Source organism: Rhinolophus hipposideros, assembly GCF_964194185.1.
Source record: "Rhinolophus hipposideros genome assembly, chromosome: 9".
Taxonomy (NCBI): Eukaryota; Metazoa; Chordata; class Mammalia; order Chiroptera; family Rhinolophidae; genus Rhinolophus; species Rhinolophus hipposideros.
The window spans coordinates 50,478,484-50,505,430 of record NC_138055.1 but is presented as its reverse complement, the minus strand read 5'-3'; the positions used below and the strand labels follow the sequence as shown (position 1 = coordinate 50,505,430).

The following is a 26,947-nucleotide window of genomic DNA, read 5'->3' as shown; positions in this document are numbered from 1 at the left end:
AGAGATGAAAGCTAGGAAGACTTTACTGAAAGGTTTAAGTCTCTGGAGGTGATGGTAGCAGAACCAGCAGTCTGACTACCACAGATTGCCAAGGTTGGTGGGATCTGATCTTATTAGCTGGGCAGGTGTCCCTACCTGCTCCAGGGATCCTTGAGACTCTGTGTGCCTGGGTGGGTTGAGGCAGGATGGGCAGGGAGGATGGCCAGTGGGCGACTTGGCTGAAGTTGAGCCCTAAGGTTGAGCCAGGTCCTCTCCCTGGGATGTGAGCCCTCTGGGTCAGGGGCAGGGCTCGTCTGGGGAACCTACAGGGAGCACCACGCCTGCTTCATTAGTGGATGTCTGGGGAAGGCTTTGAAGATGAAACATTCCATAAGCACTCATTGTTTCTGTTTTTTGGACAAACTAGTACTTTGGTCTCCAGGGGCTGTTGATCTGGCCCCTTTGTACTAGTCTGGAATTTGCTGCAAACTGAGGAGACTAAGAAAAAAACAAACAAACCAACCTGACATAGTTTTTGCAAAAGCAGCTAAACTCCCACCAAACCCCCATGCTTTAGCTTGTAAATAGGATTCCTCCCCATCCACTTTTCACATTCTTGGGTTTGAGTGCACTCTGTCTTGACCTGTTCCTTCGCCTGCTGGGTTTGGGGTGTGTGTGTATCTCTGGTTCCCAGACTCCATAGAGAATGCCAGCAGCTGGCATATGGTGATTGCTGAATAAGCTGCCCGCTGACGCATGTCTCCTGCAGGCACAGAGAACTGGCTGGCACGGGCGATTCTGAACCCCCATTTCATTGTTGTTTTAAAGATGTATTTCTGTGGCTGTCCTGTGCCATAGGGAGGGGAAGGAAAAAGAGAGGGAATGGATGACTCTCTGATCCTGTCTGTTGGTGGGCAATGGTTGGAGTGGGCATTCTGTACCTTTATAGTGGTCTTTACTGCTCCCTTCATTTTTTTCAGCAGGTGTTTGGTAAGGGCCTACTATGTATCAGGCATAAATGTCTGATCTGAGTAAGCTACTAGGGAGGGCAGTAGAGACCCTGAGAGTTAGTTCAGTTATTCACCTGCTATGGACCAGGCATTCTTTAAGGGCCCAGGAACATAGCAGTGAACAAAATAGGCAAGGAGCCTACAGACACAGCAGGTAGACATAGTAGGAGGAGAAGAAACAAATATGTGATGTGTCAGATGGTGATAAGTACTCTGAAGAAAAGTAAAGTGGGATAAATGGGATAGAGAGTGGTGGCGGTGGTGGTGGTGTGCGAATGTGTTTTGTAGGTGGTTATGGAAAGCCTCTTTGATATCGTGACATTCAGACACCTGCAGGAAGTGAAGGAGTACTCCATGAAGGTTGTCTGGCAGAGGAAGCATTCGAGGCAGAATAAATAGCAAGTACAGAAGCTTTGAGGCAGGAAAGTGTTGGGGAATTGAAGTGGAGGAAGCAAAGGGGAGATATGATGAGAGACGCAGGGAGATTGCAAGTTGTGTAGGACCTTACAGGCTTTGGGTTTTACTGAACAGGAGATAAGAAGCCAAGAGAGGTTTTTGAACAGAGGAGCGACATGACCTGATTTTGGTTTTAAACTCAGTCTGGCTGTGGAGAGTAGACTGAAGGGGGTTAGAAAAGAATCAGGGAAAGAAAGCCTCATTGCAGGAGACTGTGTGGAGCCGCTGTCCTTGGATGGGCCGTGGCAAGTCTAGGATTTACCTGGCTGAGGAATGAGGAGTAGCCTCTTCCCACACCTCCTGCCAACTCTCAGCATACTGGTGTATGAACAGGGCACAGTTTAGCAGCCAGCTTTTCACAGAACAGAAAGGATCAGCCTCTTAGGCTGCTTTCTTATTTCGTCCCCATTAATTTTGGTATGTAGAAGGAAGGTATTGCAGAAATAGAAGAATCGAAGAAGCAGTCTTTTGAGTAAAGCAGCATAAACCTGGGGAACCTGGCAAGCCTTGTCGGGAGTCACAGAGAGCCACTCCTCATTCCACTCCCTCCTCTCTCACCCTTTCCAGAAGTCTTAGGGTAGTGTTGGGGGAGGGAGGGAGGGGCATTAATGATGTCGCAACACCTGCAAGTATAGTGTCGATTGTCGGAATGGAAGGGACTTTAGAAATCTAGTTCCGCACCCCTCCATTTACAGTGTAGCTATGGGCAGGTGAAACAACTCCCAAGACACATAGGTAGATTGCTGGCAGAGCAGGGGTCCTGAGTGTTCACTGCTTTGTCTCCACTCCCAAAGGTTCAAATGTGTCTGAGTGGGTCTCAGTCTTCATGGTCCTCCAACCATGACTTTGACAAATCCCATTTACACAAGATCCTGACAAGCAGATGGCAGTAACGAGCTTACATTTCTTTGCCTAGGATCAAGTTCTCCGTACCAGGGACCAGGTGAAAACCAGACTGCCACCGCCCCACTTGGGCCCCGCGGTCCTCAGAAAGCAGCTGCTGTGATCATGGGCAACATCTTTGGGAACCTTCTCAAGAGCCTGATTGGGAAGAAGGAAATGCGTATCCTGATGGTGGGCCTGGATGCTGCCGGGAAGACCACCATCCTGTATAAGCTGAAACTGGGGGAGATTGTCACCACCATCCCCACCATTGGTAAGGGCACAGCTCGCATGCAGGCTTTCATGCCAGCCCTGAGCCAGGCAGGGGGCCTATTCCGAGATTCCCCACCCGGCCACCAGGCAAGTCCATGCAATTTGTGGGGTTCAGGGAAGCATGGTTATTTAGCTCACTAGCAGGTGTTGGGGCTGCCGTTTGCCCACCTACCCTGGCCTTCTCTGATGCGGGAACTTTTGCAGCCTGGCACTCAACAGTTGCCCTCAGGTACTGAGCTGGTTTGTTCTCTATGCTGTTTGGAAAGCAGGTGACGGCCTTTGATGTTCTTGCCAGAGGCCTGGAGTTGCTTCAGTGTAGATCCTCGGTGGCCCTGATCCTGGTTAAGACCTGCTTGTGGGAACGGAGAACATTTGCCTGGTGGATGGGACTCCGGATTATCATTCGTAGCTGGTTCTGCATTTCGGGCTCCAGACTGTAGCTCACTTTTTTTTCTTCACTCTGCTTCGCAGGCCCAGTTCTTAGCTGAGACAGACTCTGGTGGCCACAGTACAGGAGTGGGGCTGAGTCATTTCTTTGTAGGAGGGAGCGCCAAAGGCTGGGAGAATGAGTTGGGAAGGTTGGCTCCCATTACCCAGGCAATTGTGAACCTCCTGGTTGGCCTTCCTCATCCTCTTCCACTTCTGTTAGTTTTTCTTTTTGGCCCTAGGCAATGAGGTCAAGAAATGCCAGTTCTGAGGAAGCCCTAGCTTTCTTTCCTTTGTTGGGATCATGGCCGAAACTTGGGGAAACCGAGATCAACCCACTGGGGCATTGTTTGAAGCCAAGTGGCCCGATTACCTGTTTTTTCCAAGGGTTCAATGTGGAGACAGTGGAGTACAAGAACATCAGCTTCACAGTTTGGGATGTTGGTGGCCAGGACAAGATTCGGCCTCTCTGGAGACACTACTTCCAGAACACCCAAGGTACAGCCTGTGAATCACTCAGGGACTTGGGTTATTGGGTGTGAGCTGTGGGTTATTGGGTGTGAGCTGAGAGTGTGGCTGTTGCTCTTGGTTATGGGCAGCCAACTGGCCCTGCTGCAGCTCCTAGGGGTGGGAGAAGAGGAGCAAAGGAGGCAGATATTTGGAGGGTATAAGGAAGAAGGCACCTTTTGGTGGTGAGGGAGGGAAGTTTGCTTGTCGTTCTGTGCAGCCCGTGCTCTGCCTCCCTAGGGCTGATATTTGTGGTGGACAGCAATGATCGGGAGCGAGTGAATGAGGCCCGGGAGGAGCTTATGAGGATGCTGGCAGAGGACGAGCTCCGGGATGCAGTGCTCCTCGTCTTTGCAAACAAACAGGTGAGATATGTCCCCACTCCTGGATTAGAGAGAGGGCAACTTGGCTGCAGAAATCAGGGGCCTTGGAGCTCATTGTGTGGAAAGCCCTGGGATTATGTTCTCAATTTTGGTAACGTGGGAAATGGGATTTTTTGGCTTCTTTTTTCTTTTTCATTGGGGAATATTGGGGAGCAGTGTGTTTTTCCAGGATGTCGAGTCATTTTTCAATCTAGTTGTGGAAGGCGCGGCTCCCGGGCCCATGTGGGACTCGAACCTTGGTGTTATGAGCACTGTGCTCTAACCACTGAGCTAACCAGCTGCCCTTCTGTGGCTTCTTTATGCTCCTCTTCTCCCCCACTCTGGCTTTAATTAGCAACATTCCACCTTCAGGGATTGGTGTCATAGAAATCACCTCAAATCCCTTTCATCTTACCTGTTGTCTACTTCAGTGGATCTGCCATCCCTCCTGTGGTCAAACAGACTCGATTCTTTGCCCAGTCTGAATCACTTCTCCTCTATTTGGTTTCCACCAACCAAGTGGAATGACTTCTAATGCCTTGGAGCTGGGGTTCTGGGATGACTAAATCCAAAGCTGCTCTTTAGGCTCTTGTTCTGGGTCCCTATGGTGAAGGAGGAAAGGGTACTGTTGGTACGTAGATGAGCGCTCTAGAAGCCTTTGAAAGATCCTCAGGCTCCGTTTTGTGTGTTTTCATCTCACTCCAGGATTTGCCTAATGCTATGAATGCTGCTGAGATCACAGACAAGTTGGGCCTGCATTCCCTGCGTCATCGCAACTGGTACATTCAGGCCACCTGTGCCACCAGCGGGGACGGGCTGTACGAAGGCCTGGACTGGCTGGCCAATCAGCTCAAAAACAAGAAGTGAGAGCCAGGCAGCCCTGTCCAAGCACCCCACCCACCCGTGACATACCTACTGTCTCCCTGCCCCAGCCCTACCCCTTCCTTCCTGTTGCCAGTATGGCCAGGGCCCTGGGTATCATGTCCGCATGCCCAACAAGAGCCTTGCCTCTCCTTTCTCCCCTCCTTCCCCTGTCCATGACCAGTTCCCAATTGCTGTCCTAATGATGAATCATTCCAATTTACCAGATTTAAAACAAAAACAAGGTTGTTAATGGTTTCATGGGGTGCCCCCCCACTCCTCTGAGGTTCGGGAGGGGGTGGGGTAGTCTCTCTGTTTGCTTCGTTTGGCTCTGGTTGCTGTGCTCTTGGCATCTGAGTCCCTCTTCCTACAGGCAGGCCCCTCTCCTACCGTCCTTTCCTTCGCCACCGTCTCCCTGTTCTACATGGAAATTGCACGGGCCTCTCTGTGTGTGCCTGCATGTGTGCGCATGTATATACATGTATAGAGAGACATATATGTGGGGGCCAGGGAGAAGGGTGGAGGGGGTGGAGTGCAGCTCAGGGCTTGGAGCCAGGACACTGCCCACTCTAGCCTGTCACTTGTCCCTCTCATGTTGCTGAGATAAAGGGAAGTAGGTGGAGGGAAGACTGCCCCAGTCTCACACTGGTTCCTCTCTTCTGTGCAGGTAGGTTTTCCTGGATGATAGGCTAGATGATGGATTTTCCACCGTCATCTTCCTCGTACCCCTCTCTCCACCCTGCTTAGGACAGGGGTGTGGCATTTATCTCTAGATGACTGTTCCCAAGGAGAGGCCGTTCTTCCCTGCCTTGTTAGTGGGCAGGAGAGAGGAACCCACTCACTCTTATCAGCCCAGTATTCATCTGATTCTCCCCCTCATCCTAGGTCTGTTCCTCAGGAGCCTGAGGGGGAGGTGGAGTTAGCAAGATCATGGGGTGTGTTTGGGACCCAGAGTACTGGGGGGAGGGCCTTAGGTTTTCCATCTTCATCCTCTTTTGTTTTTAGGAGAAGGTGAGGCATGGATCAGTCCTATTCCTTCCTGTCCTCCCCCCACCCGCACCCCTCCCAGTCTTTTGATCTTGGGGGCTGAGTGGTTTATCTGTCCTTTGTCAGAAGTTTCCTCACGCTAGTAGTTCTGCTAGCCTGACCAGGGCTGGCTGGGTGGCTGCGTGGGGAGTGGGGTTGATATAGCAGACCTCAATATCAATGCCCCTATTCTTCAGTTCTGTTTTTCTGGCAAGTCCAGGATGTGCTGAAGGATGGAAATTTTCTATTCTGTTTCCAGACTCAGACGGTCCTGCTGTGCCTCCCACCTCCATCCCAACAGCTTTCCCCTGCCCTCTTCACCCACTCCAATAAATGGATATGGGGCTTGGAGTGAAGGAAATAGAACTCTGAAGTGGTTGTTGGTGCTGGTGGGATGCAGGGGTCTTCAGGGTCCTCCCCCTATTACCATGTAGTTGTTCAGAAGCTGCTGCTACTGCGTCTCTCTGTCGACAGGGGGCGCTTGTCCCTGAGGTCCTGACTTCTGCGGTTTCTGTGAAGCCGTGCCTTTTCTGTGGGCTCCTGTGTGTGCTGGCTGCGCCCTGAGCTCCAAGACGGCTGCCCATACCTTTCTGCTAAGGTCAGGACCCAGGGCCCCCCATAGCATGGCTGAGGGACCCCCTTCCCAGAAGGGCTGTCCCAAACCCCACTCCATGGGGCCAGGCTTCCTGCCACCTTTGTCTATAACACGTAAATCAATACCCTTTACCCCACCCCAGGCTGAACTGTGAAAGAGAGGTTCCAGGGGTGTCTCCCTCAGTGCCAGTTCCTTAGTGATGTTTTACTTACCCAAGATGCGGTGGGTGTGTGCAGATCTCTTGCTCTCTAGGCCTTTGTGTGTATGTATGTGTGTGTGGTGGTGGAGGGAGGGCGGGGTGCTGGAGCTTTATTTCATTTTAACATGTATTCATTCCCCGGACCCCACAGATGCTTCGCTCCACACTTTTTTTTTTTTTTGCTTCTGTCTCTATTCCTGAGATTTCTTTGCTCCTGCTGCCTCTCTCCCTGAACTCTTTGCCTTCTAACTCATTCAGTGCTATTGCCTGTTTGTCATCCCTTTCCTTGTTTCTTTCCTGCTTAGGATTCCCCATTCTATTTAATCTTTGTGGTCGGTGAGGACTTTGCCTCTTCTCCCGTCTCACTCCCTCTCTGACCCTCCCTAGTTAGATGCCAGTCCCAAATAGGTTTTCCTTATTTCAGGCCCACCCCCACTCGTTTTGGGGGGGCTCCCGGGACCAAGGGGCTAAAGGTGTTAGGAAACAGCCGTGGAGGTTGTTGGATGCTGCTCCAGATGTGTCCAGCAGGGGGCAGTAAGTGATCTTCTCAGTGTATCCCTGGCTGCTAGACCCTTGGCAGGGGTGGACCTTTCTACATTCCCATTCACCTACAAGTTCTTTTGGGATTGGGTGTTTCATTCCATTTTTGCCCACTCCCTCCCTCACTCTCCTCTGGTAGGTTTAATTTTATGCTTTCCTTTATTCCAGCCTTTCTTCTCCTTGGGGATTCTCCCACTTTCCCCCCAAAATTTGTTTGTGGTGTTATAGTGGTAACTGCAGTTCTGAACTGATTTTTCTCTTCTTTTTTCCTCCTCTGGAATGTAGACTGTGTATGTTTAATAACTCACCTTCTCTCTCCTTGCTCAAAATGTGGGATACGCGATGACTGTGACCCTGGTTGGAAATTAAACTTGTTTTATGCAGCTTTGGAGCAGACCTTCATCCTTGCTGTGCAGCAGCCATTGGACAGTTGTTTAATGGTGAGGGGAGTTCTTCCTCTCGTCCCTCTCTCCAGACTGCTCCCGTCAGCAGAGGGGTAAAGGGCACTTGACTTTGAGGTTATGGAGGAACTTGGGCTCATCTGCACACTGCTTATTACTCCCTCCCATTATACCACAGACGGAGGCCTGCATGTGTTGGGCGCCAGAGTGCGAGGGCCTTGTGACTTTGCTCCTCTAGTTCTAAAGGGTTTAACCCTGAACTTAGCTAATTTATCACCTGTTGTAGACTTGAGAGTCTTCAGTGGCTAGAAGACCCTGAACTCTGAGTGCCCCATCCTGCCTTTATTCTCAGACCTCTCAGCCCTGTGCATCAGGTGCTTCTAGTGGGAAGAGGGTCCCCTCATCCACAGATTGGAGTCCCCTCACTCATTTGGTTCTGGGCTTTGGCAGTGAGTGAGCCAAAGGTTGGGTAATGTAATGATCTTGATCCTCCTTACAACTGATGGCCCTGCTTCCCCTCTACTTTAAGCACGTAGTTCCCTGTGGTCAGTATGCCAGCCTCATCCAGGTATTCCACAAACATCTTGGGAAAAAGACCATTTTCATAAAGCTTCCGTCCTCCCATCTCCCACCACTACTCTCTTCCTCTCCTGCTACTATTGTCTGGCTCCAGGCAAAGAAAGGGACGGTGCTATCCTTGGCGTGGGTGAGGTCTGAGTGAGCCAGGCAGGCCTTCCCGACTCTTAACCATTTTCTTAGGCTTTGGGGACAGAGGTCCTCCCACCCTGTTCTGTGGGATAGGGAAAGTGTTAGGCATATATAAGTTTGAGAGCCCCAAGTACCAGTATGTCATTTCTATTCATTTACCTTCCTGTTCCCTTTCCAATTTTCCTTTTCGGCCCCTCTCCTGTTATTAAAATAAGCCATCACCCTCAAGGATCAGTGCTTCTGTCCTTATGAAACTCTTAAACTACAACCAGACATCCCTCTAGCAACTCTGTGAACTTTGAACATGACCCACTTACCCTTCAAAATCAGATGAAACTTTCTTCTAAACTCCTCAAAAGTCCTTGGTGATTGAGGTTATAAGCAGTTAGGAGCTCCTTTCCCAAGTTCTTCATTTGTATACTAATAAATAGATACCTTCTAGAGCTACAGCCTCTCAGAAGATAATGATAATGGAGAGGACTTCAACTGGACGGCAGGCCAGTGGTGGTCTTTTGACCCCTGAACAAACTTGGGAAAGAGGATGACCTAGTCCCTTCTGACCCTTAGCACTCGGTTTAGAATGCCAGGAAGGGGGTGGAGGGAGCCCTCTTGTGGCAGTTACTTAAACCTTCCAGCTTTTTGGTGGGGGGTTATGGGTGGACGAGAGGGGAGACTTAACCTGGAAGTTATATGCTTAGCACCCAACTCTTAGGACAGACAGCAACCTCATCTTCTCAGAACATGAGTAGCTCTTTAGCCATGACTTGTCAGGGGACCTGGGCCCAGGGTCCACTTCAGGATTATCTGGGCAAGGGATTTGAGCCTGGAGAAAACCAGTGGAAGGCCTTGGATTGGTCCAGGTGAGATGGAGATTCATTCCAGAGTATGGGGGCAGCCATGGGGAGAATGAGTATGGGTATCTGTGAAATTCTCAGATTCATGGTGTAAGGTCTGAAGGCCTTGGGCGTTCACTGCATCACTTCCAGTTCAAGGGCCTAGATGGGTCAGAGCAGAAAATTGGCAGATATTTAGTACCTTGTGTGTTTCCAGACCTGTTCTAAGAATGAAGTCAAACCACTGTACTGAGGGAGATACCTGGGAATCCATTTCTGGAATGCTCTGGAATCCTTTGGAATAACCATAGTGCACCATGTGGGATAGTGACAGTTGGGGAATCACTGTGTAGGGGTTCCTTTTCCTTTGCTGCTGCCTGGTGCAGAGAGTGAGGTCTTTGGGCAGGCAGTCGTAATACTAAGCACAGACTCTTTTCCAGTTGTCTACTTTCTAATCTGGTAACTGGAGGGATGGTGTAGCACGCTGGTTGCTGGGGAGTGACAGGATCCAGATACCTTACTTCCACTGCAGGTTTTTCATTCTAATTGGGTTTCCTGGCCCTGGTTGCTGTGATGGGTAAAGATGACCCTGAGTTCCTGAGCAAAGGGTTAGGTCTGATGAAATCCCAGGCTTGAGTATGGTAAAGGGGACAGTGCCACTGGAGGCAGTGGTTGGAGGTCTGGAAGTGAGGAACTTGAATTGGGACCGTTCACCATCAAGGCTTGAAGGTGAGTGTCTGCTTTTGTGTCACTTTGGCAACAGCCTGTACAAAAGTGTCCGGGCTCTAGGAGCAAATCTGGCTTCTGAACTGAACATGGTGGAATAGAAAGGATACTTAAGACTCACTCTGCCCAGAGCTGAACAGTTCCACCCATGTACCCTTCCTCCCAACACTTCCTCCAAACCAGGTATTGAGAGCTGTCTCTGAGGAGGTCTGTGCAGGCCAGCGAGGAGACTTGAGAATGAACTTGTTCACCTGGCATCCCCTCCTGCCCACCTCCACCTCCATCCCATACATTGTTGGGAGCCATCTTAGGACAGAATTGAGTACAAGGCCTTTTAAGGGTTGGGGGGCTTATCTTGGGGCTCTGAACCACAGAGATTTGGATGCTAGCTTCTGATTTTTGAATATAGGAAAGAAGTGCTTTCTTGGTGTTAGGTAATAGGCGATGGGGAATCTCTGTTTTTGCCTATGCCAGATCTTGCATTGATGGGATGCTGTGGCCCCCTGGCTACAATAGCCGTGGCAGTGGGGGGTGGAGGGGAGCACATAACACTCATTCTTGGATGAATGAGTGCATAACCATACTGGAAAAGAAAACAGTCAGGGTATGCATGCCCTTGAAAATATGGCATTTTGAACCCAGATGTGCATATACCGACTTACAGCCTTTTTATTAACAATCTGTTAAAAATAAACATTCAAAACATTTAAAAAGCTGTGCCCTGCTTACTGTGTATGTGGCACATAATAGGCAGTCATCCTTGATGAGTAAATAAACATCATTGTCCTTAACCAAGCTGGGCCTGGTGGCTGCCCCGTGAGTTTTAGAAGCCAGGGGCTGGGGTCAGGTTTCTCATACTGGCCGACAGAGATCCCTTTGAGGGTCGAAGCCTTTCCAGGTGTGGTCCTCTGATTAAGTTACCCTTCCGGTCAGGGTTGGGCCAGCTCGCCTACCTTTCCTAGAACCATCTCACCTTTCTGGGTCCTTCAGGTGCCTCCTAACTTGATCCAAGGAGACAGCACCTTCCTCTCTGGTGCCTCCTGGGTCCAAGTGGGCTTGTGCTGCCCTCTGTGGGTGATCTTGTTATGTTAGTTTTGCCCTTTCCATTCCTACTACCACCCTCTTCACTTCACCCCTACTTCCTCTTCACCTGCCCATCAGATTCCCAGACAACCTCAGACCTGGACAGTAGTCTTCCACCTTCACGACGCCATTCCAGTCAGCTCATGCATCAGTGGTATGCATTATCATCCCTTGCTCAGAAACTTCCACGAACTCCTGCTGCCTCAGTCTGACATTCAAGGCTCTCCACAACCAGCGCTTACCTCTACTCTCCTGGCTAAATCCCTTACTTGAGTCAAACTGATCCAATCATTTCCCCCAAATATCTGGCCCTCTGCCTTTATCCCCTTTCTCATTTTTTAGGAAATAACCACTTTCCTTTAAGATACACAAAGCTGCCTGTGACCTCGCTAATCACAAGGACTTTTTCCCCCCTTAATCTGGCTCCTTTAGCTTTGTTAACACAACTCATTTAACACCTCCCACACGTTCTGTTGTATTGCTTTACAGTCATGTGCCACCTAATAGGCTCTATAGTACAGCCAATTGCTCCTAGGCTACAAGCCTGTGCAGCATGTTACTGCACAAAACAGCATGAGATGAAATCAAACATAAGAGAAAACAATGCAATCAAGAGATCCGATAAGCAGGACGTGTGTGAGGCTGCTGCTGGTGGAACACGGCATACTGTTTTTACAGCAAACTTTTGTATAAGTAGAAAGAGCACACTCTAAAATAATGATAAAAAGCAGAGTAGGTAGATAAGCCAGTAACAGTCATTTCTTACCAAGTGTTCTGTACTGTACATAATGGTATGTGCTGCGCTGGCAGTGCGGTTTGTTTACACCAGCGTCTCCACAAGCGTGAGGAATGCATTGGGCTGTGACATTAGGACAGCTCTGATGTCTACGGCGTCACTAGGCGATAGGAAATTTTCAGGTCCATTACAATTTTATGGGACCGCTATCAGATGCAGTCCATTGCTGACTGAAATGTCATCATGTGGCACAGGGCCACATATCATGTTCATTTAATATTCAATTTTGAAGTTGTTTTGTAACCAAAGTAATTTTTATTGTGAAAGATTCAAATAACACATGAATATACAAAACAATATGTGCAGCCTGTTCCCCTCTATTCTCCCATCTCCCACCCTCGGCTATTTGGCGTGCATCTTTCTAGTTCCTTTTCTAAGTATACTACACACATTTGGGGGAAATTCAAATGTAAAAGGGCTCATCACGTCTATTCTTGCTTTTTTAAATTTAAGAATATATGCATTTGTCTTAGAGATTTTCCATACTAATGTAGTTAGATCTTCCTTTTTAGTGGTTTCTTAGTATTGCATGGCATAGTTATTCAAAATAAAACATTTGTTGTCTAGAATCTTATATGGAGGGTACTGTGCAGCTAGTACCTGAGAGACTCCAGACGTGATCACAACCTCGCCTTGCCAGTGAGCGGGCTCTTTCAAGGAGATGGGGAGGGAAGACTGGGGCGTACACAACCAACACAAGGAAAAACGCAATAATGTCCCCAAGTGTATGCCTGAAGTTCAGAAATAAGGGAAGTCCCTTCTGGCTCAGAGAATCAGTGATATTTGAGCTTGGCATAGAGGGAGCTTGATGGGTGAAAGAAGAGCATGAGCCTGAGCTCAGAGATGAACACACTTGATACAGTTCATCTGATGCCACAGCACAATCCATGAGCAGGAAAGGGATTTGGTTGAATTCGTAAACATTTATCGAACATCTATGTGTCAGATAATGTTCTAGACACTGAAAAGAGAGAAATGAGAAAGATGAGATTCCTTTAAAGGACTCTCAGTTGAATGGAATAAAAGCCAAGTTTGGAAAGGCAGATTAAGGCCAGATGAAAGCTTTCCATTGGCATGTTGGGGAGTCTGAGTTTTATTCATTGGGCAATGTGGAGCCAGGGCAGGCTTTTCAGTGGGCAGGTGACGTGATTCAAGTTGAACAGATGCAGTTGTGTACAGAACGGGCTAGAGTGGGGAGAGGCTGGGGATGAGGAGTTTGCTACCGTTTTTCTTTCTTTTTTTAAAAAAATAAGTTAATTTCTGTCTTAGCAGGTGTTTGGTGGTAGGCAGTCCAGGACTGGTATGGTGGCTCTACAGTTATCAGGGACATAGGCTTTTATTTTTTCCCTTCAAGATCCTGGCACATAGCTTCCATCCCCGTGGTCTAATATGGCTGCGAGAGCATAATTCATTTCATCTGCATTCCAGGAAGGAGGTGGGGGAAGGAGAAGGAGCACATAACGACACACTTCTTAGCTAAATTAACTCCCTTTAAGGAGCCTTCCTGGAAGTCCTGGATAGCATTTCCAACATGTTTGTGTCTTATTGGCCAGAACTTTGTCACATGGCCTTATCCAGCTTTAAGGGCGACTTGGAAGTGTAGTTTGTGTTTATTTTTTAAAGTTTTCCCCCTTTTTTAAAAATTGAGGTATAATCTTTATGCAGTGTTATGCAAAGACCTTAAACATAGTTTGAAACCTAAGGAGATATGAGGGCTTAATGAGGGTGGCACCCTTGGGAATGGAAAGAGAGCTGGAGAGGCTGTGGAGGGAGAATCCAAAGGAGACTGGATATGGAGGATGAGAGAAGAAATCAGAATGCTGAGGGCAGAGCCACTAATAGAAACGGGAAGTTGGGAATGAAGTCTAGAGCAGATAAGATGGAAGAAGAAAAAGGGATGAGGAGTATATTGGGTGTGTTGACTTGAGGTGCTGGTCAGACATCCAGGTAGAGATACCCAGTAGGCAGTTCTGTCTAAAGCTTGGGAGGGCAATCAGAGTTCAGTGGCATCAAATCCCAGACAGACGCTAAAGAGGACAGGGGACCAAGAAATGACCCAGGAATTTGGTGACTGAGCTCACTAATGACTTTTGAGGGAGCAGAATCCAGATGCTGAGACCTGAGTGGGCAGTGAGCGTTTAAATCTTGCAGAATGGGAACTGGTAGAGTCACCTGAAATAATGTTAAATACTTTATAAAAACTGAAGTCCTTGTAAAAACGTAATGGGGCTATTTGTAGCTTCACTTTAGAGAAGTTTTGATGAAAAAAGAAAGGAAATGGTAGTGTCAGGAAAAGATCAGGGATTCACGCCCTCCTGACCTGGAAATAGTCCTTTGCTCTTTTTCAATTAGCTTTCTAAAGGACAGGGGGATGGGACGGCTCCCTGTTTTCTTTTGGATATATGACCTCCAGAAATTCAAGCTGAAGGCGTGGCGGTGGGAGAGGGGTGCTGCCTTTGACAACTGCTGGGGTGGCATGGGCCAGCCAGACGCTGCCAGAATAGGTGTGAGGAGGCGCGGCTTTTTCAGGCAAGAGCAGAGAGCAAACACGTTGGACTCTGGCAGTCTTGGGTTTGAATCTTGTCCCTGTCACCACCTAGCTAGATGACCTTGGGCAAGTTACCCTGAGCACCCATTTACTCATCTGTAAAATGGAGACAATTATGTCTACCTTTCAGGGTGGTTTTGAGTATTACAGGCAAGTGCCCGTCACACAGGAGGTAATCATAAATGGGTGCTGTTATGTGACCTAGCCTCTCGCTGTGGAACGGCTAACAGAGGGGCTGACGGGATCCACGACCTCCCTCTCTGAGAGGCTGGGAGGGGGGCTCCCCGCAGCCTCCTCCCTACAGGAGGTGGGGACAAGGTGGAGGAAGGGCTGCAGGAGGAGGAGCCGGTGCGTCGCGACCCGCCCCGTCCAATCTGGCCTAGGCACCGAGGGATCCGCTGTCCTAGCCACCGCCACCAGAGCAGCCTGTCCTGGTGCCTTGCGCCCTGCCCCGTGTCCAGTCATGACCCTGCACCCGTCACTACTCCCGCTCTGTCTGCTGCCGCTACTGCTGCTCAGTGGTGTGGTGTGCCAGGCTGAGACCGGGTTCGAAACCGAAAGTCCTGTCCGGACCCTCCAAGTGGAGACCCTGGTGAGGAGACGGTCCGGGTCTGCGGGGGGGCCAGGCCTTGTGCGGGAATGTGGGTTGAAAGGAACCTGCAAGCAGGGAGGAGAGGAAGTACGGGAACTGAGTTGGGGGGTGCCGGGTCTAGGGACAAGAACGGAATCTTTGGAGGATCTTCCGTGACTCCTGTAGTCGGATCGATCATAGGTGGAGCCCCCCGAACCGTGTGCGGAGCCCGCCGCCTTTGGAGACACGCTTCACATACACTACACGGTGAGGGGTCTGGGGGCCGGGGCGGGGACTGGGAGGGGGCGGGGCCCTGATGAAACACGTCAGCTTTGGATTGGACACGTGGCAAGTAGTTCGGGAGTAACTCGGGGCTCTGGGGTCTTCGAGCACGTGGTGGGGGAGGGGCGCTCGTCCCTGCGCCTTTCCCCTCCCTGCTTTTCCTCCAGTTCCTCCTGGGCACTGAGAAGTGAAAGGTGGAGAGATCTCTGAGAAGTGCCAACCCTTTGGGGCTTCCTGTTCCTTTCTGCCCGGAGGGGAGCGCTAGGCTGCAGCTGCTAGCGGGTTGCCCCGCCCAGCGGCCCAGGTGTGTGTTGCCCGGCTGGGAGCTAGAAGTACTAGGTGTGCGCTCTCGATGCTCTCTCCCCGCAGGGCAGCTTGGTAGATGGACGCGTTATTGACACTTCCCTCACCAGAGACCCTCTGGTTATAGAACTTGGGCAAAAGCAGGTGATCCCAGGTATGTGGCCCTTACCTTTCTTTCCTCCTCTTCTCAGCCTGAAGTGCTTTCTTAACCTCTTCAACCCTTAAGCTACCTTGGAAATGCCCTTGGGGAATTAGTAAGACCCCCAGGTCTCTACCAGCCACCTCCTGAGGTTCAAATCCCACCTCGAATACTCCTCTTGCCCCATACCCTACTTGAAACCAGTGATTTGAGAAGCAGGTTGCTCAACCAAGGGTCAAAGGGGAGCCTTTGATCTCCTCTCCTGGGATTTGGGGAATGTAGGTAGCTTCCTGTTCAGTGGTGTCTTCTTCCTCAAGGTCTGGAGCAGAGCCTTCTTGACATGTGTGTGGGGTGAGTATACGGGCGGGCTCCTTACCCGCCATACCCAAGGGCGGGCTTGGGTACCTGCTTTGCATGGGTTGAGGCTTTCTCTGCTATCCCTACTTCAAGAGGAGGCAAGAGTAGGTAGGATAAAGGGCTCTGGCTTTGCACTGGGTAGGTCCAGGTCACTGGGCCCTGAGGGCATCCAAAGCCTCTGCGCCTCTCTGGAGGCATGTGGGGGGATGGACACCTTTGCTGGTCCACCTGTTTGGTGCCAGGTGGGTAAGTTCGTGTTTTGGGTGTGAATATTCCGAGGATATTGCTGGTGGGGCTTCAGATGGACTGAGGCTGCTGGCCCACCTGGTCCCACCTCTGGCTGTGACTTACATTCTTTCCCTCAGAGAGAAGCGCAGGGCAATCATTCCTTCTCACTTGGCCTATGGAAAACGGGGGTTTCCACCGTCTATCCCAGGTAATCTGACTAGACATCTCTCTCAGACCATCAAAATACCTAGTCCCTAAGAGCCGCAACGAGCTACACAACTTGTCTGGAGCTTGAGAAGGTCTAAACTCAGTTTGCTAAAAGGAACAGGAGTGGCTAGGGCCTCCTAAAGGACCACGTTTTCCTCCTTAGATTACCACAGGGACTAGAAACACAGAACCTGTTAAGGCCACCTGGCTGACCCTCCGGCAGCCAGCAGCTTTTTAGGGGGGAGACACCTGCCTGTGCCACCCTTCCCAGAACTCTGGACTTCTTTCCTGCCTTTTTCCTACAATTCCACTATGATTTGTGCAGATGGCATGACTTCTCACCACATCTCCACTCTTCCTTTCAGCCTTCATCAGGGAAGAGATAGTAAAAATGGTCACAGGCAAGTAATTCAAAACAAAATGAAACAAAAACCAACAACTTTTAAAAGTCATGCCAACCCCATAACTTTAAAAGCCTTCACAAATTACTGTTGATACCTACCCTTGAAAGCCTGAGACTGGACAGATTTCCCAAGATGCATATCTCTTGCTTTTGGTTATAACAAATGTTCTATTAACTAAAATGTGTCGTACTTCAGAGTATTGGGGTAAAAGTTCTTATCCTAGTTCCAGGGAGACTTTGGAAGAGGGTAGAGGGACTAAAGAGAAACAAAGTCTTACCCAAAGCACTATTACTTCCCTCTTTCCAGTGCTGCTTTTGTCTGCATTTCTTCCCCCACCCTCCACTCATTCCCCCGCCCCTACTTTTGTAAGACACATCCCTCTTCCTTTCCAGCTCATATGTTGAAACACCTATCTTTTTTAACAGTTCGTATTGCGTGTGTTTATTGGTTGGTGGAATTTTTAAAAGTCTAGTTTAAATCCAATTAATTTCAGCCTTCAAAGATTGTATCCATGTGGCTATTTGGAAATGGAGTACAGTTAGAACCGAGGTTTCTCCCTCTTATAAATGAAGAACAGCATGTACATTTCAGATCCACAGAAAGTTTTCCTGTGCTGTTAAAGACCTATCGTGGAACACAAGCCACACTTGTATTATCTGGGGTAAACATGACTATCACTAGACTCTGCTCAAACCCATTTCTGTTTTTGTCTAAGGGAACTCAACCTCACATTTAAATCTTGCCAGTTGTATAGTTGTTGCTCTGGTGTGGCCTGCCCTCTTGTTTTCATTCAGATTCAGAGTCCTGGGTAAACTCAGAGATCCTAACCTTCACCTCCTCTCTGCCTCCAGCGGATGCAGTGCTGCAGTTTGACGTGGAGCTGATTGCACTGATCCGAGCCAACTACTGGCAAAAGCTGGTGAAGGGCATTTTGCCTCTGGTAGGCATGGCCATGGTGCCAGCCCTCCTGAGCCTCATTGGGTATCACCTATACAAAAAGGCCAACAGGCCCAAAGTCTCCAAAAAGAAGCTCAAGGAAGAGAAACGAAACAAGAGCAAAAAGAAGTAATAAATAATAATAATTAAAAAAACACAAAACTTCTTTGCATTCTTCAACTGATCCTTTCTGAGGCTACTTTTGTAAGTGGGAATGAGGTAAAGGACTGGGGAAAGGCACCCTGAGATGGATCTTCCCTGGCATGAGGGTGGTTGGAGGATTTAGAACACCTCTTTCTCCGGCCTTCTTTTCCTGTCCTGACTCCAAGGACCAGGTCTAGAATCTTCTCATAAGATCTCTAGGTCCCGAAGGTATGGGTTTGGGCTCCCATGGTGCCCTGACTCCGGGAGCAATTTGTCATTGAGAAATAAGCCTCCTGGTAGTTGCCTAGTTATTCTTTCCACATCTGGGGCTGCTACATTCCTAGTATCCTCAAAGTAGACTGCTCTGTCCAGTGTGGCAAAGATATAAGGAGCTCATGAACTCCATGGGCATTTTTAATAGCAAAGTCCTCAGGGGTCTCAAAAAATCCTCTGGGGGTTGAAAAGAGATTTTCTTGTATCACAGGATGTGGGAGATCACGTGGGCTGCTTCAATGATGTTGTACGTGGTTGGAGGATTTTTGTCACCTGGCTGGGTTGCAGGTGTGGACAAGGGCTGGGTTAAGTTGCTTTGATGGTTGACGATGAACAGTGGGTTGAGCTGGCTCAGCACTTCATCACTCACTGAGATGCCATCCAAGTACTGCTTGAGCATCTCCCGCAGCTTCCCGTTGATTTCTAACAACTTGGCATGTCTATGTTGGAGGCTCAGTTGCTCCAGTTTCACTTTGTTGTACCTTTTCCAGAAATTCTCCATCCCTGTATAGTCCGCTATCACCTGGGAGTTGAGTTAAAGGGAGAAGGTGTGTGGTGGGGCCCATAAGCAAATACAGCCCAGTGCCCCTTCCTCCCCAACTCTGAGCCATGGCCTCTGGGCCCTAGGAACTTTACCTTTGCCAGCTCCTCAGTAAGGTCCTCTGGCTGAATTTCCTCTAGCTCCTCCTGTTCCTCGGGAGTCAGTGTTGGTGAATAAAAAGGCAGGACTTTTTCTTCCTCTGTCTCAAATTTCCTACATATTTCAGCAAGTTTAAGGATCTTTTCACCCTATTGGAAAGAGGAAGAGACCTTTTATTGGGAAAGGGAGTGGGGAGGGGGAATAGTGGAGCTGGTTCCCCTGCTTGAACCAAGGGACGTACCCATCCAAGTGGGAGACAAGAGGAATATATACACTTACCACAGAGTGCTTACTGTGTGCCAAGCATTATTCCAAGTATTTTATGTTTTTATAAAATTCATTATCAATGTAATTTAAAATGTGACAGGGGAGGGAACATGGAGTAAAAAAATGTATTCCAGTGTCCACTCAGGCAGAAAACAGGAGAAAGCCTCCTCTACCACTCTCAAACCCCTTTCACTTCACAGGGAGCCTGGCCCGTTACCTTATCAACAATCTTTCTCAGGGCTTTGATGGCGGCGTTACTTTCCAGAGTGAGCTTGACTAAGTTCTCCTGTGATATTTCCCGGGCCTGAGTCCTTTGGGCCTTAAGTTTCCGCAGTTGTACAAGGATCAGCTCCTTGTCATCACGAACGTACTGGTTCTGCTCTTCACTCTCACGGCTGTGCACCATGATCTTACCTTTTACAATACTTATGGAATCCTGGAGAAACACAAGAGGAAACAGTTGACCAGCTGAGGGTCTAAAAAGAGACAGGTAAAAGGACTGTCTGGAGACTGAAATCAAAGTTTATCCCAACCTGTTGTGCGGCCCGGTGGAACCTGGGGGAAGATGAACAGAGGATAACGGAGTGGTTAAAGCCGGGGGTATTTCTGGTTGGCTGCACTAACCTGGAGTCTCTGTATTTTTTTCATCTGCACTTCAATCTCTTTGGAGCTCTTCTCATCCTTCACCCTGAGGGTCTCGAAGGCAACCTTTCGATCCTCTGTGGCATCAGTGTAATTCTTGAGTGCATCCTGGAACTTTCTCCACAGATCTTCTACTACATTCTCCAGTTGCAGTCTTAGAAAGTGCTTCTCTTCTAAATTCTAGGAAGTGGCCCCAAAATAGCCAGTGCTTGTCCTGTTAGTGCCCTTTCACTCCCACCAGCAACCTCACCCTCTTGCACTATTTATAGCACAGTATAGTGCAGGGGTCACCAATGAAAATGCCTACAAAGACCAGGCATTTATATTTATATCACCAGGCAGATGATATAAATAAGTGCTGTGGGTTAGATGGGGTCTGTGGTGAATCAGAGAGGAAACGCTCCTTTGGGCGGGGGGTGGAGGGGACACAGCTGCTTGGCCCCACATGAATGTCTCCATTTAGAAATATGGCCCAGTATTAGCAGTTCTTTAAAATTTTCAAGGGAAGGTAAAATTTGGATTTTTATGTGAAATCTTCCAATTTTTAAATGTAGGAACTTTATTAAATGTTTTACAAAACACTGAGGCACAATAAAAACAAAGAACCCCATACGCAAACCCAGGTCTACAGGCTAAGTTTGCAACCTCCAGGATGGTGGAAAGAAAGCACCAAGGGGCAGGGGTCTAGATTCTCCTCCTGGCTCTACCATAAACCAGCAGCATGACTTGGACAAGTCATTTTACTTTTGGGAGCCTTAGGTTCTTCATCTTAGGTTCATCTTAGGTTCTTCACAGGAGTGAAGCCAGATGATCTCTTTGTTGCTTTTTAGCTCTAAAATGCATCTCCTTGACATTTCAGAAGGGTCCTCCCTCCCGACCAATTTTCACAAAAGTACAAAAGGCAGTAGGAGGACCTACAGTAGCAACAGGCGTTTTATTAATTATGTTGGTTAAAGGGGTCTCTTCTAGCTCTACTAGCCTTGAGCATTTTTCTCTCCCAGTTCTTGCCCATCTGCTCTGCCTCTGTACCTTGTTTTTCAGATCATCCCACATGCTCTGGAACTCCAGCTTGCCTTCATACTCAGAATCTATGTAGTTCTGTTCCATGGCCATGAAGACATCTTGTAGGTAGCGAATCTCTTTTTCATGTTGGTCAATAATTGTTTTTCTGTAGGAGATAAGATACTGTCCCTGCTCTGAGGGATAAAGCATATGGATCAAAAAATGACAACTCAAAGCAATTTGTAATGAAATTACAAGAATGGTAGAAACTCTTATGTACTGAAAGAGAACAGAGTGAAGGCAGCCTCCATTCTTTTTAGAGCCAAAAAGAATGAATAAGATTATTTTATTCTGATTTTTGAATAGGTAATATAGTCACATGATATAAAAATCACAAAGTACGAAGGATTACAGTGAGAAGTCTCCTTCCCATCCCTATCCCCTGCCATATGGGTAGGATTTTGATAGTTGAAAAGGGGTGTCGGTGTTTCAGATAGGGACCTGGCACGGGCAAAGGGAAGTTCAACTACAGGCTTAAACCTGAGTTAGTTTAGAAGGAACTGAGGATCTTTTCTACTGGGAGGTCATGTCGTAATTAAGATGGGAGGCTCCAGGGTGCTGGCCACCCGCTTACAGGCAGCTCCTTGACACAGGATATGGCCCTGGACTCAAGCCCCCACACCTTTCTGTCTCGAACTCCTTGGTTAGGGTCTCCAGCTCCATGTTGTAACTTTCCTCCAGGAGGTTGAGTCGACACCTCTGCAGGGCCAGTAGCTGATCAACACTGTGCAAGTGGCTGCGCAGGGCCTGGGCGTACTGTTCCTCGGCTTCTGACAGGTCCTTAGCTAAAGACTGGGTAGGAAACAGTTACCATTTTGGCAGGATGGCTTCTGTGAGAGAATAGAACAATGTATGCAGCTGGCTAGCTGGAAAACACGAATGACATTTTCCCTTAGTTCCTAATGCCAATTCTTTGGCTCTGAGAGTCCTGGTTCTCCTACTCTTGAATGTAAAATAAAAGGGACATCAGGGAAACCCAGGTAGCCACCAGGGTCCTAGGGACAACAAACATTTACAACAATGTGGCTACCACTAAAACGAACCAGGAATTGGGTATCTTGTTAGGTAAGAGAAGGAATCAAGCATTTATCCTGCCTTTCTTATATAAACTGTACCTTTCGGTAATTGAATGGGAAATGATGGGAAGTATTTCTTTATAGAAGTATTCAAGCTAATGAAAAAGGAATAAAATCATTAGAAATCAGCATTTTGCAACCCCCAATGAATTAATGGATATTAACAGCTGCTGACATTACAAAAAGAGAGATAATGGAAGACTACTAGACCTCCAAACTTCTAGATCCATTACCAAGATACAGGAAATGCAGATGACAAAGTAACATATGAAATTACAATACAGACTGCTATGCAGTTGTAAAAAAACAAATAAGAAGCTATTTATGGGCTAATGTGGAATAATCCCCACGATATACTGCGAAGTACAGAAGGCAAGGGCAGAGCAACAGGCAGTACTACCATTTGTGTTAAAAAAGGTTTACTCATGAAACTACAATTATTAGGAGGGGCACTGGGTGGCTGAAAGGCACCAGTGGGAGGGAACTTTCCTCTATATAATTTTTTATCTTTTTAATTTTGAATAATGTGAATATATTATCTTATCCCATACGATCCAGTCACTGAATGCACTCACTGTAAATGACCACAACCTCCAGGCAGAACTCGCTTTTACCTTACATGTTTAGCATGAAAAAGGATCATATGAAATAGGTTCTGATGATGGAAGGCTATTCACTCTCTCAACAATGTCTACTCAACCTGCTGTGTGCCAGCCCCGTGCTGGAGGTCGAGGATTCGAATGAAAAGACATGCTCCCTGCCCTCAAAGGAACTTGCGGTCTTGCGGTAGGAAAACAGTGACATAAACAGAACATTACAGTATAACATGGAAAGTGCTAAGAAGTTCATGATTTACCAGTGACAACGCGACATAAAGGACTGAGTGCCAACGTCTAAGCACTGGGGAAGGCTTCACAGAAGAGATGTCATTTGTATCACTCTTGAAGGAGGAGTGAGAGTTTGCCAGGAAGACTGGGGAGATGGGGAAAAGAAAATTCCAGGTAGAGGGAATGGCAGATGCAAAGGCACAGGTAAGGAACCAGGCTGGTCATGTGACAGGGACAGTAGAGGCCAGATCATGGAGGGCTTTGATGTTCTTCCCATGGAGTTTGGATTTTTTTCCTGTGGAAGAGGGGAGCTCCTAAGGAGATGTAAGCAGTGGAGTAACAGGATCATATTTTTTTTTTTTAGAAAGATAATCTGATAGTTGTGTAGATAGCCATCTGGAGGTGGTTGGGCAGGAAGGCTGGAATATCGGGGACTGTTGCAATAGTCCGTATGAGAGATAACGCCCAGGGCTCAACTACAGCGGGGTAGTGGGGGAACAGAGCAGGGGACGGCTCTGAAACATACCTGAGCAGGTTTGTGTAAGACTTAGTAACAGAAGTCCCCAACCTAGGGTGAGTCCAGATTTCTGGGTTCGGTGATTTGGTGAATGGCACCAGCCACCTAAATAGAGAGTATAAGGCAGACCAGATTGTGGAGTACGGGGAAGGGGGCTGGCCAGAGAAGGGGAAGCCCAGGAGTTCAGTGGTGAGAAAAGTACAACAGCTAGGAACAGATATGTAGGAAGTTTGAATATAAGGATGTGGTACTCAAACGAAAAATCCTGGCTGGTGTTACAGACCTGGGAGTCAGTGCATATAAGTGGTATTTAAAGCCAGGGTAATGAGTAAGATGGTCTAGACCTTAGATGCCTGGTTAAAGAGTGAGATGTCAGACTCAGAAACCCTGACGTTCAGGGGATGGAGAAAGGAAGATGAACTCACAAAGGGGCCTGGATTCCAGAGGCAGGAGAAAAGCCAGGAAAGAATGGTGTCATGGAAACCAAAGGGGAGTTTAAAGAAGGAGATCATGACCAAGAGTGTCAGTGTCATAGAGAAGTCAGGTTAGATGACAACTAAATGATAAAAAAAAGCATCCATGATTCGTGCCTGGTGGTCTTTACAAGAGCGGTTTCCTAGCGAAGGGTAGACATCAGATGTAGGATGCAGGATAAATGGGAAGTGAAGAAGTGGAGATAGCAAGTGCATTTAACGTGCAGTTTCAGTTATTCTGGAATGACCCCAAAGGTGCTTAACATCAGCAATGCGTTATATACCAAAGGCAGGGATTGTAACCATTAGCTACAAAGCTATTGTGTAGGAAGAAGCTAATTGGCTCAGCAAGTATTTAATAATTCCCAATAAGGGTCTGAAGATGTCACTTAAAAAGCCATGTGGTATAACTGGTAGGGTGAGGAATTAGAATGGTTTTGCAAATTTGGGACTCTTAATATGTATCACTTGAAGCTGCCCAAGAGGTTAGGATTTTTTCCCCCAGAGGTTAGGCTGTGAGGAAAGATGTGTGTTTTCTAGAGGGGGACTGTTAGGTTGACAGTGTATATTTTGCTGCTATTGTGGGGTTTTTGACTTAAGATAGAAAAGACTAAGGAGAAGAAGTCAGTAAACAGGTTAAAAAGAGAATGAAAGAAGGAATACAGCAAAATTCCTTAGAACAAAAGATGGCATGGATTCAAAAGCTTCCCAAGAGCATAAGCGTTGTTGAGTTAATTGCTTAGAGATCCAGAACTGCTCTTACCCATGGTAATCTTCTCAACCTTATGTAGGGTCACTGGAGTCGAATCAGAGAGGCCAAACAGAATTTGGTTGAAAAAATAATGGAGTGGGAATTCAGAAACCCATGTTTTAGTCCCAGCTCTCTCACTGACTAGCTGTGTGACTTCGAGCAAGCCAGTTCCTCCCTCTGGAACTGAATCTTCTCACACTGAAATGAAGATACGGCACTAAGTTCAAGTCCTTAGGTGATGTCTGCTGTGCCTTATAACTCGAATACTGTATAGTACTGGTTTGCAGCAGTAGACCACTAAGGAGAGAAAGGAATGACAGCCCAATGTTCCATTTTTCATTTCAGTGAAAACTGTTATTACCAATAGCCTGGCTTTCTTCACAGCCTGCTTCTTGTGAGGACTTTAAGATTGAGTAATGAATTGATTTTCTAGGCACATTCTATTCAGAGAAGAGATCAAAGCAGCCATAGTCAAGCATTTCCTTGGGAAGAGCACCTACCTTGATGACACTGTCCTTGCAGTCCACCACTCGTTCAAATGTTTGGCTGAGGATCTCGATGTCTTTCCGAAGGGCTCTGGTCTTGACTTCTCGAAGAACCATTCTCCACTGTGTGTTAATCTTATTAAGGTTCAGAGCACTGTTCTGCTCCTCCTTGGCCAGCTTGTCCTGTGCGAAGGAATGAGTACCACCCCCCTTGGGAGGTCAGGGTCTAAAGCCCTGATATAACAAAGATCACACTTAGTGTGTCAACTGACACCTCACCCCTTTGTCTGTTCTCAAGGACCCAAGCTCCTGATGGCTAACACTCAGGGAGTTCCTGTTCTTGTTTTCGGAGGGTTTCAAGTAAGACAGGAACAGCTCCAGGGCATTTTAAGGAGGGCAAGGCTGAACTTTCTTCGGGGTGGAGGCATCAGAGCAGGATGCTGTTTGTAATGACCCATCTCCAGGGAGAATATCAGAATTTCAAACAGCAGAGACAGTGGACAGCACCTACTGTCCCAGTTCTGGGGCTGAGTTGTGACTGCCAAGCTCTACATCACTGAAGCGCCCCCCCCCCCCCCGCCCCATCGTCCACAGAGAACTGCCTTTCCTCTCAAACAATGTTGCCTGAGATCTAAGTACCTTTGGGTCTCAAGATTTCCGGAAGAGGGGAGACCAGCATGAAAATGAGGCTGCCACCATGACAGGGTCAAGGCGACAGGGCCAGCGCAGGGGGTGGGTGGGGCTGAGCAGGGGTAACACAGAAAGCCATCACCTTCAAGAACTGGCTCAGGAGCCGCTCCTTCTTCTTAATCATCTCCTCCTCTGCCAGCATCTTCTGCTGAAACAGAAGCAGCTGCTCCTCATCCGACAGGTGCCTCTGGCCCTTTTTCCCTTTCTTAGACATAGCTGGGTAAAGGACTGGATCTGGGCAAGGTTCCTCGATCTGCCACAGCCAGTGCTAGAGGGGGTAAGAGGAAAACGCCCCCCAAAAAAGGCGTTCTGGAACTGCTCCTGAACAGTAGTGGGACCTTAGATCGCAGTCCTGGGGCAAGACAGAGGCTGGCAGAGCAGGGAGGCAGCGCTCTCAAGCCGAAAGACGCATCTCCGTCTCCTAGCAACGGAATCTCGCTAAGATGGCGCTGTGAGAAATTCAGGAGGAGAGGCCCTAGCTTGGAGCGTCCTCTCCCGGCTGGAGGACCTCAGTCTTTTTTCTTGAGTGTGTATGAGAGAGAGAGGGGAGTTTTCTCTCTCAAAATTCCTAACCTCCTAACTGAACCTTTTAAAACGCGCTTTTTTTGTGTGTTTTTCATAGAATGGCTATATTTTAAAATACACATATTAAATGTTGGAGAAAATATGGAGAAACGGGAATCCTCATACATTGCTAAAGTGCAGCCACTTTGGAGACAGTTTGGCAGATCCTTCTTTCCTCCTTCCCTCCCTCCCTCTATCTCCCCCTCCCTCCCTCCTTCCTTCCTTTCTTTCTTCTTTTCATTTAATTGGCTTTATTGAACAATTCACAAATCGGGCAGCATCCCATTTGTTAAATAGAGTTGCTCCAGCAGTTTCTTAAATTGTTAAGCATACATTTACTATGCAATCCAGATATTTTATTCTTAGATATCAGTCTAAGATATCTAACTACAGATACTTGCTACAATGTGGATAAACCTCAAAAACAGGCTCAGTGAAAGAAGCCAAATGTAAGAGACTGCCTATTGGAAGTTTCCATTTACATGAAATATCCACACAAAAAAATGTAGAAATATTGTGTGCAGAAAAGACAAATGTGTATCCAGAGTAAATATCTATTCCAGTAAGAACAAAACACTGGCCTTCCACGATGGAAGTGGTCCAATGAATCAGCCTGTTCACCCAGGGGAATGTACCATGTAGGAGGTCCAGTTGGTCTCTGTTGCTGGCAGATTGGGCACTCGGCGATCGCCATAGCCAGGTTGGCCTTGGTGAGTGAAAGTCCATGTTGAGGAGTCCATGCATAACCTCCAACCCTACCATGATGTCCGCTTTGTTTATCTGCCCATTGGGCAATGACGGGTGGCTAGGAAAAGAGACTGACTGGTTTGTACAGAATGGGTCATCCTATCCACTTGATTATTAAAATCCTCCTCTGCTGAGATACCCCCATTCATGT

The 26,947-nt window shown here is 47.9% G+C and overlaps 3 protein-coding genes across 8 annotated transcripts in view; 2 read left to right on the top strand and 1 right to left on the bottom strand.

Annotated features, from left to right (window-relative positions):
- ARF3 (ARF GTPase 3) overlaps positions 1 to 7,499 on the top strand; it is a 15,232-nt gene extending 7,733 nt beyond the window's left edge. The window contains exons 2-5 of the mRNA XM_081060918.1: positions 2,362 to 2,601; positions 3,414 to 3,524; positions 3,774 to 3,898; positions 4,601 to 7,499. Of these exons, the coding sequence (XP_080917044.1) occupies positions 2,454 to 2,601; positions 3,414 to 3,524; positions 3,774 to 3,898; positions 4,601 to 4,762 (546 nt within the window). The 5' untranslated portion in view covers positions 2,362 to 2,453 and the 3' untranslated portion in view covers positions 4,763 to 7,499. The remainder of the gene's footprint in view (positions 1 to 2,361; positions 2,602 to 3,413; positions 3,525 to 3,773; positions 3,899 to 4,600) is intronic.
- Positions 7,500 to 10,485: 2,986 nt separating this feature from the next.
- Positions 10,486 to 17,771, top strand: FKBP11 (FKBP prolyl isomerase 11; the record flags this gene model as incomplete). Of its 2 annotated transcripts, XM_081060916.1 has the most annotated exons (6): positions 10,486 to 14,803; positions 14,984 to 15,049; positions 15,434 to 15,521; positions 15,824 to 15,857; positions 16,229 to 16,299; positions 17,554 to 17,771. In XM_081060916.1, the coding sequence occupies exons 1-6, from the start codon at positions 14,675 to 14,677 to the stop codon at positions 17,769 to 17,771; spliced, it is 606 nt and encodes a 201-aa protein (XP_080917042.1). In that variant the 5' UTR covers positions 10,486 to 14,674. The 2 variants fall into 2 exon arrangements, with proteins under 2 accessions (XP_080917042.1, XP_080917043.1); XM_081060917.1 differs by having other exon boundaries at positions 14,747 to 14,803; positions 14,925 to 15,049; positions 15,434 to 15,857.
- On the bottom strand, positions 16,385 to 25,925 carry DRC2 (dynein regulatory complex subunit 2). Of its 5 annotated transcripts, none has more exons than XM_081060906.1 (8): positions 25,568 to 25,925; positions 24,811 to 24,978; positions 21,289 to 21,458; positions 20,634 to 20,772; positions 19,587 to 19,784; positions 19,180 to 19,398; positions 18,692 to 18,844; positions 16,385 to 18,578 (listed from the first exon to the last, which is right to left on the bottom strand). In XM_081060906.1, the coding sequence occupies exons 1-8, from the start codon at positions 25,697 to 25,699 to the stop codon at positions 18,261 to 18,263; spliced, it is 1,497 nt and encodes a 498-aa protein (XP_080917032.1). In that variant the 5' UTR covers positions 25,700 to 25,925; the 3' UTR covers positions 16,385 to 18,260. The 5 variants fall into 5 exon arrangements, 3 of the variants coding, with proteins under 3 accessions (XP_080917032.1, XP_080917033.1, XP_080917034.1); XR_013994088.1 differs by having other exon boundaries at positions 18,251 to 18,578; positions 20,634 to 20,795; positions 25,568 to 25,906; XM_081060907.1 differs by lacking the exon at positions 19,587 to 19,784 and having other exon boundaries at positions 25,568 to 25,906.
- Between the last annotated feature and the right edge of the window lie 1,022 nt (positions 25,926 to 26,947).

Excerpts from the sequence above, each read along its gene's own strand:
- DRC2 (XM_081060906.1), bottom strand. The coding sequence starts at position 25,699 with ATGTCTAAGAAAGGGAAAAAGGGCCAGAGGCACCTGTCGGATGAGGAG. Across the intron at positions 18,845-19,179 it reads TGAGAAAGATTGTTGATAAG|GGTGAAAAGATCCTTAAACT; the intron begins GTAACGGGCCAG and ends TCTTTCCAATAG. Across the intron at positions 18,579-18,691 it reads TTACTGAGGAGCTGGCAAAG|GTGATAGCGGACTATACAGG; the intron begins GTAAAGTTCCTA and ends CTCAACTCCCAG.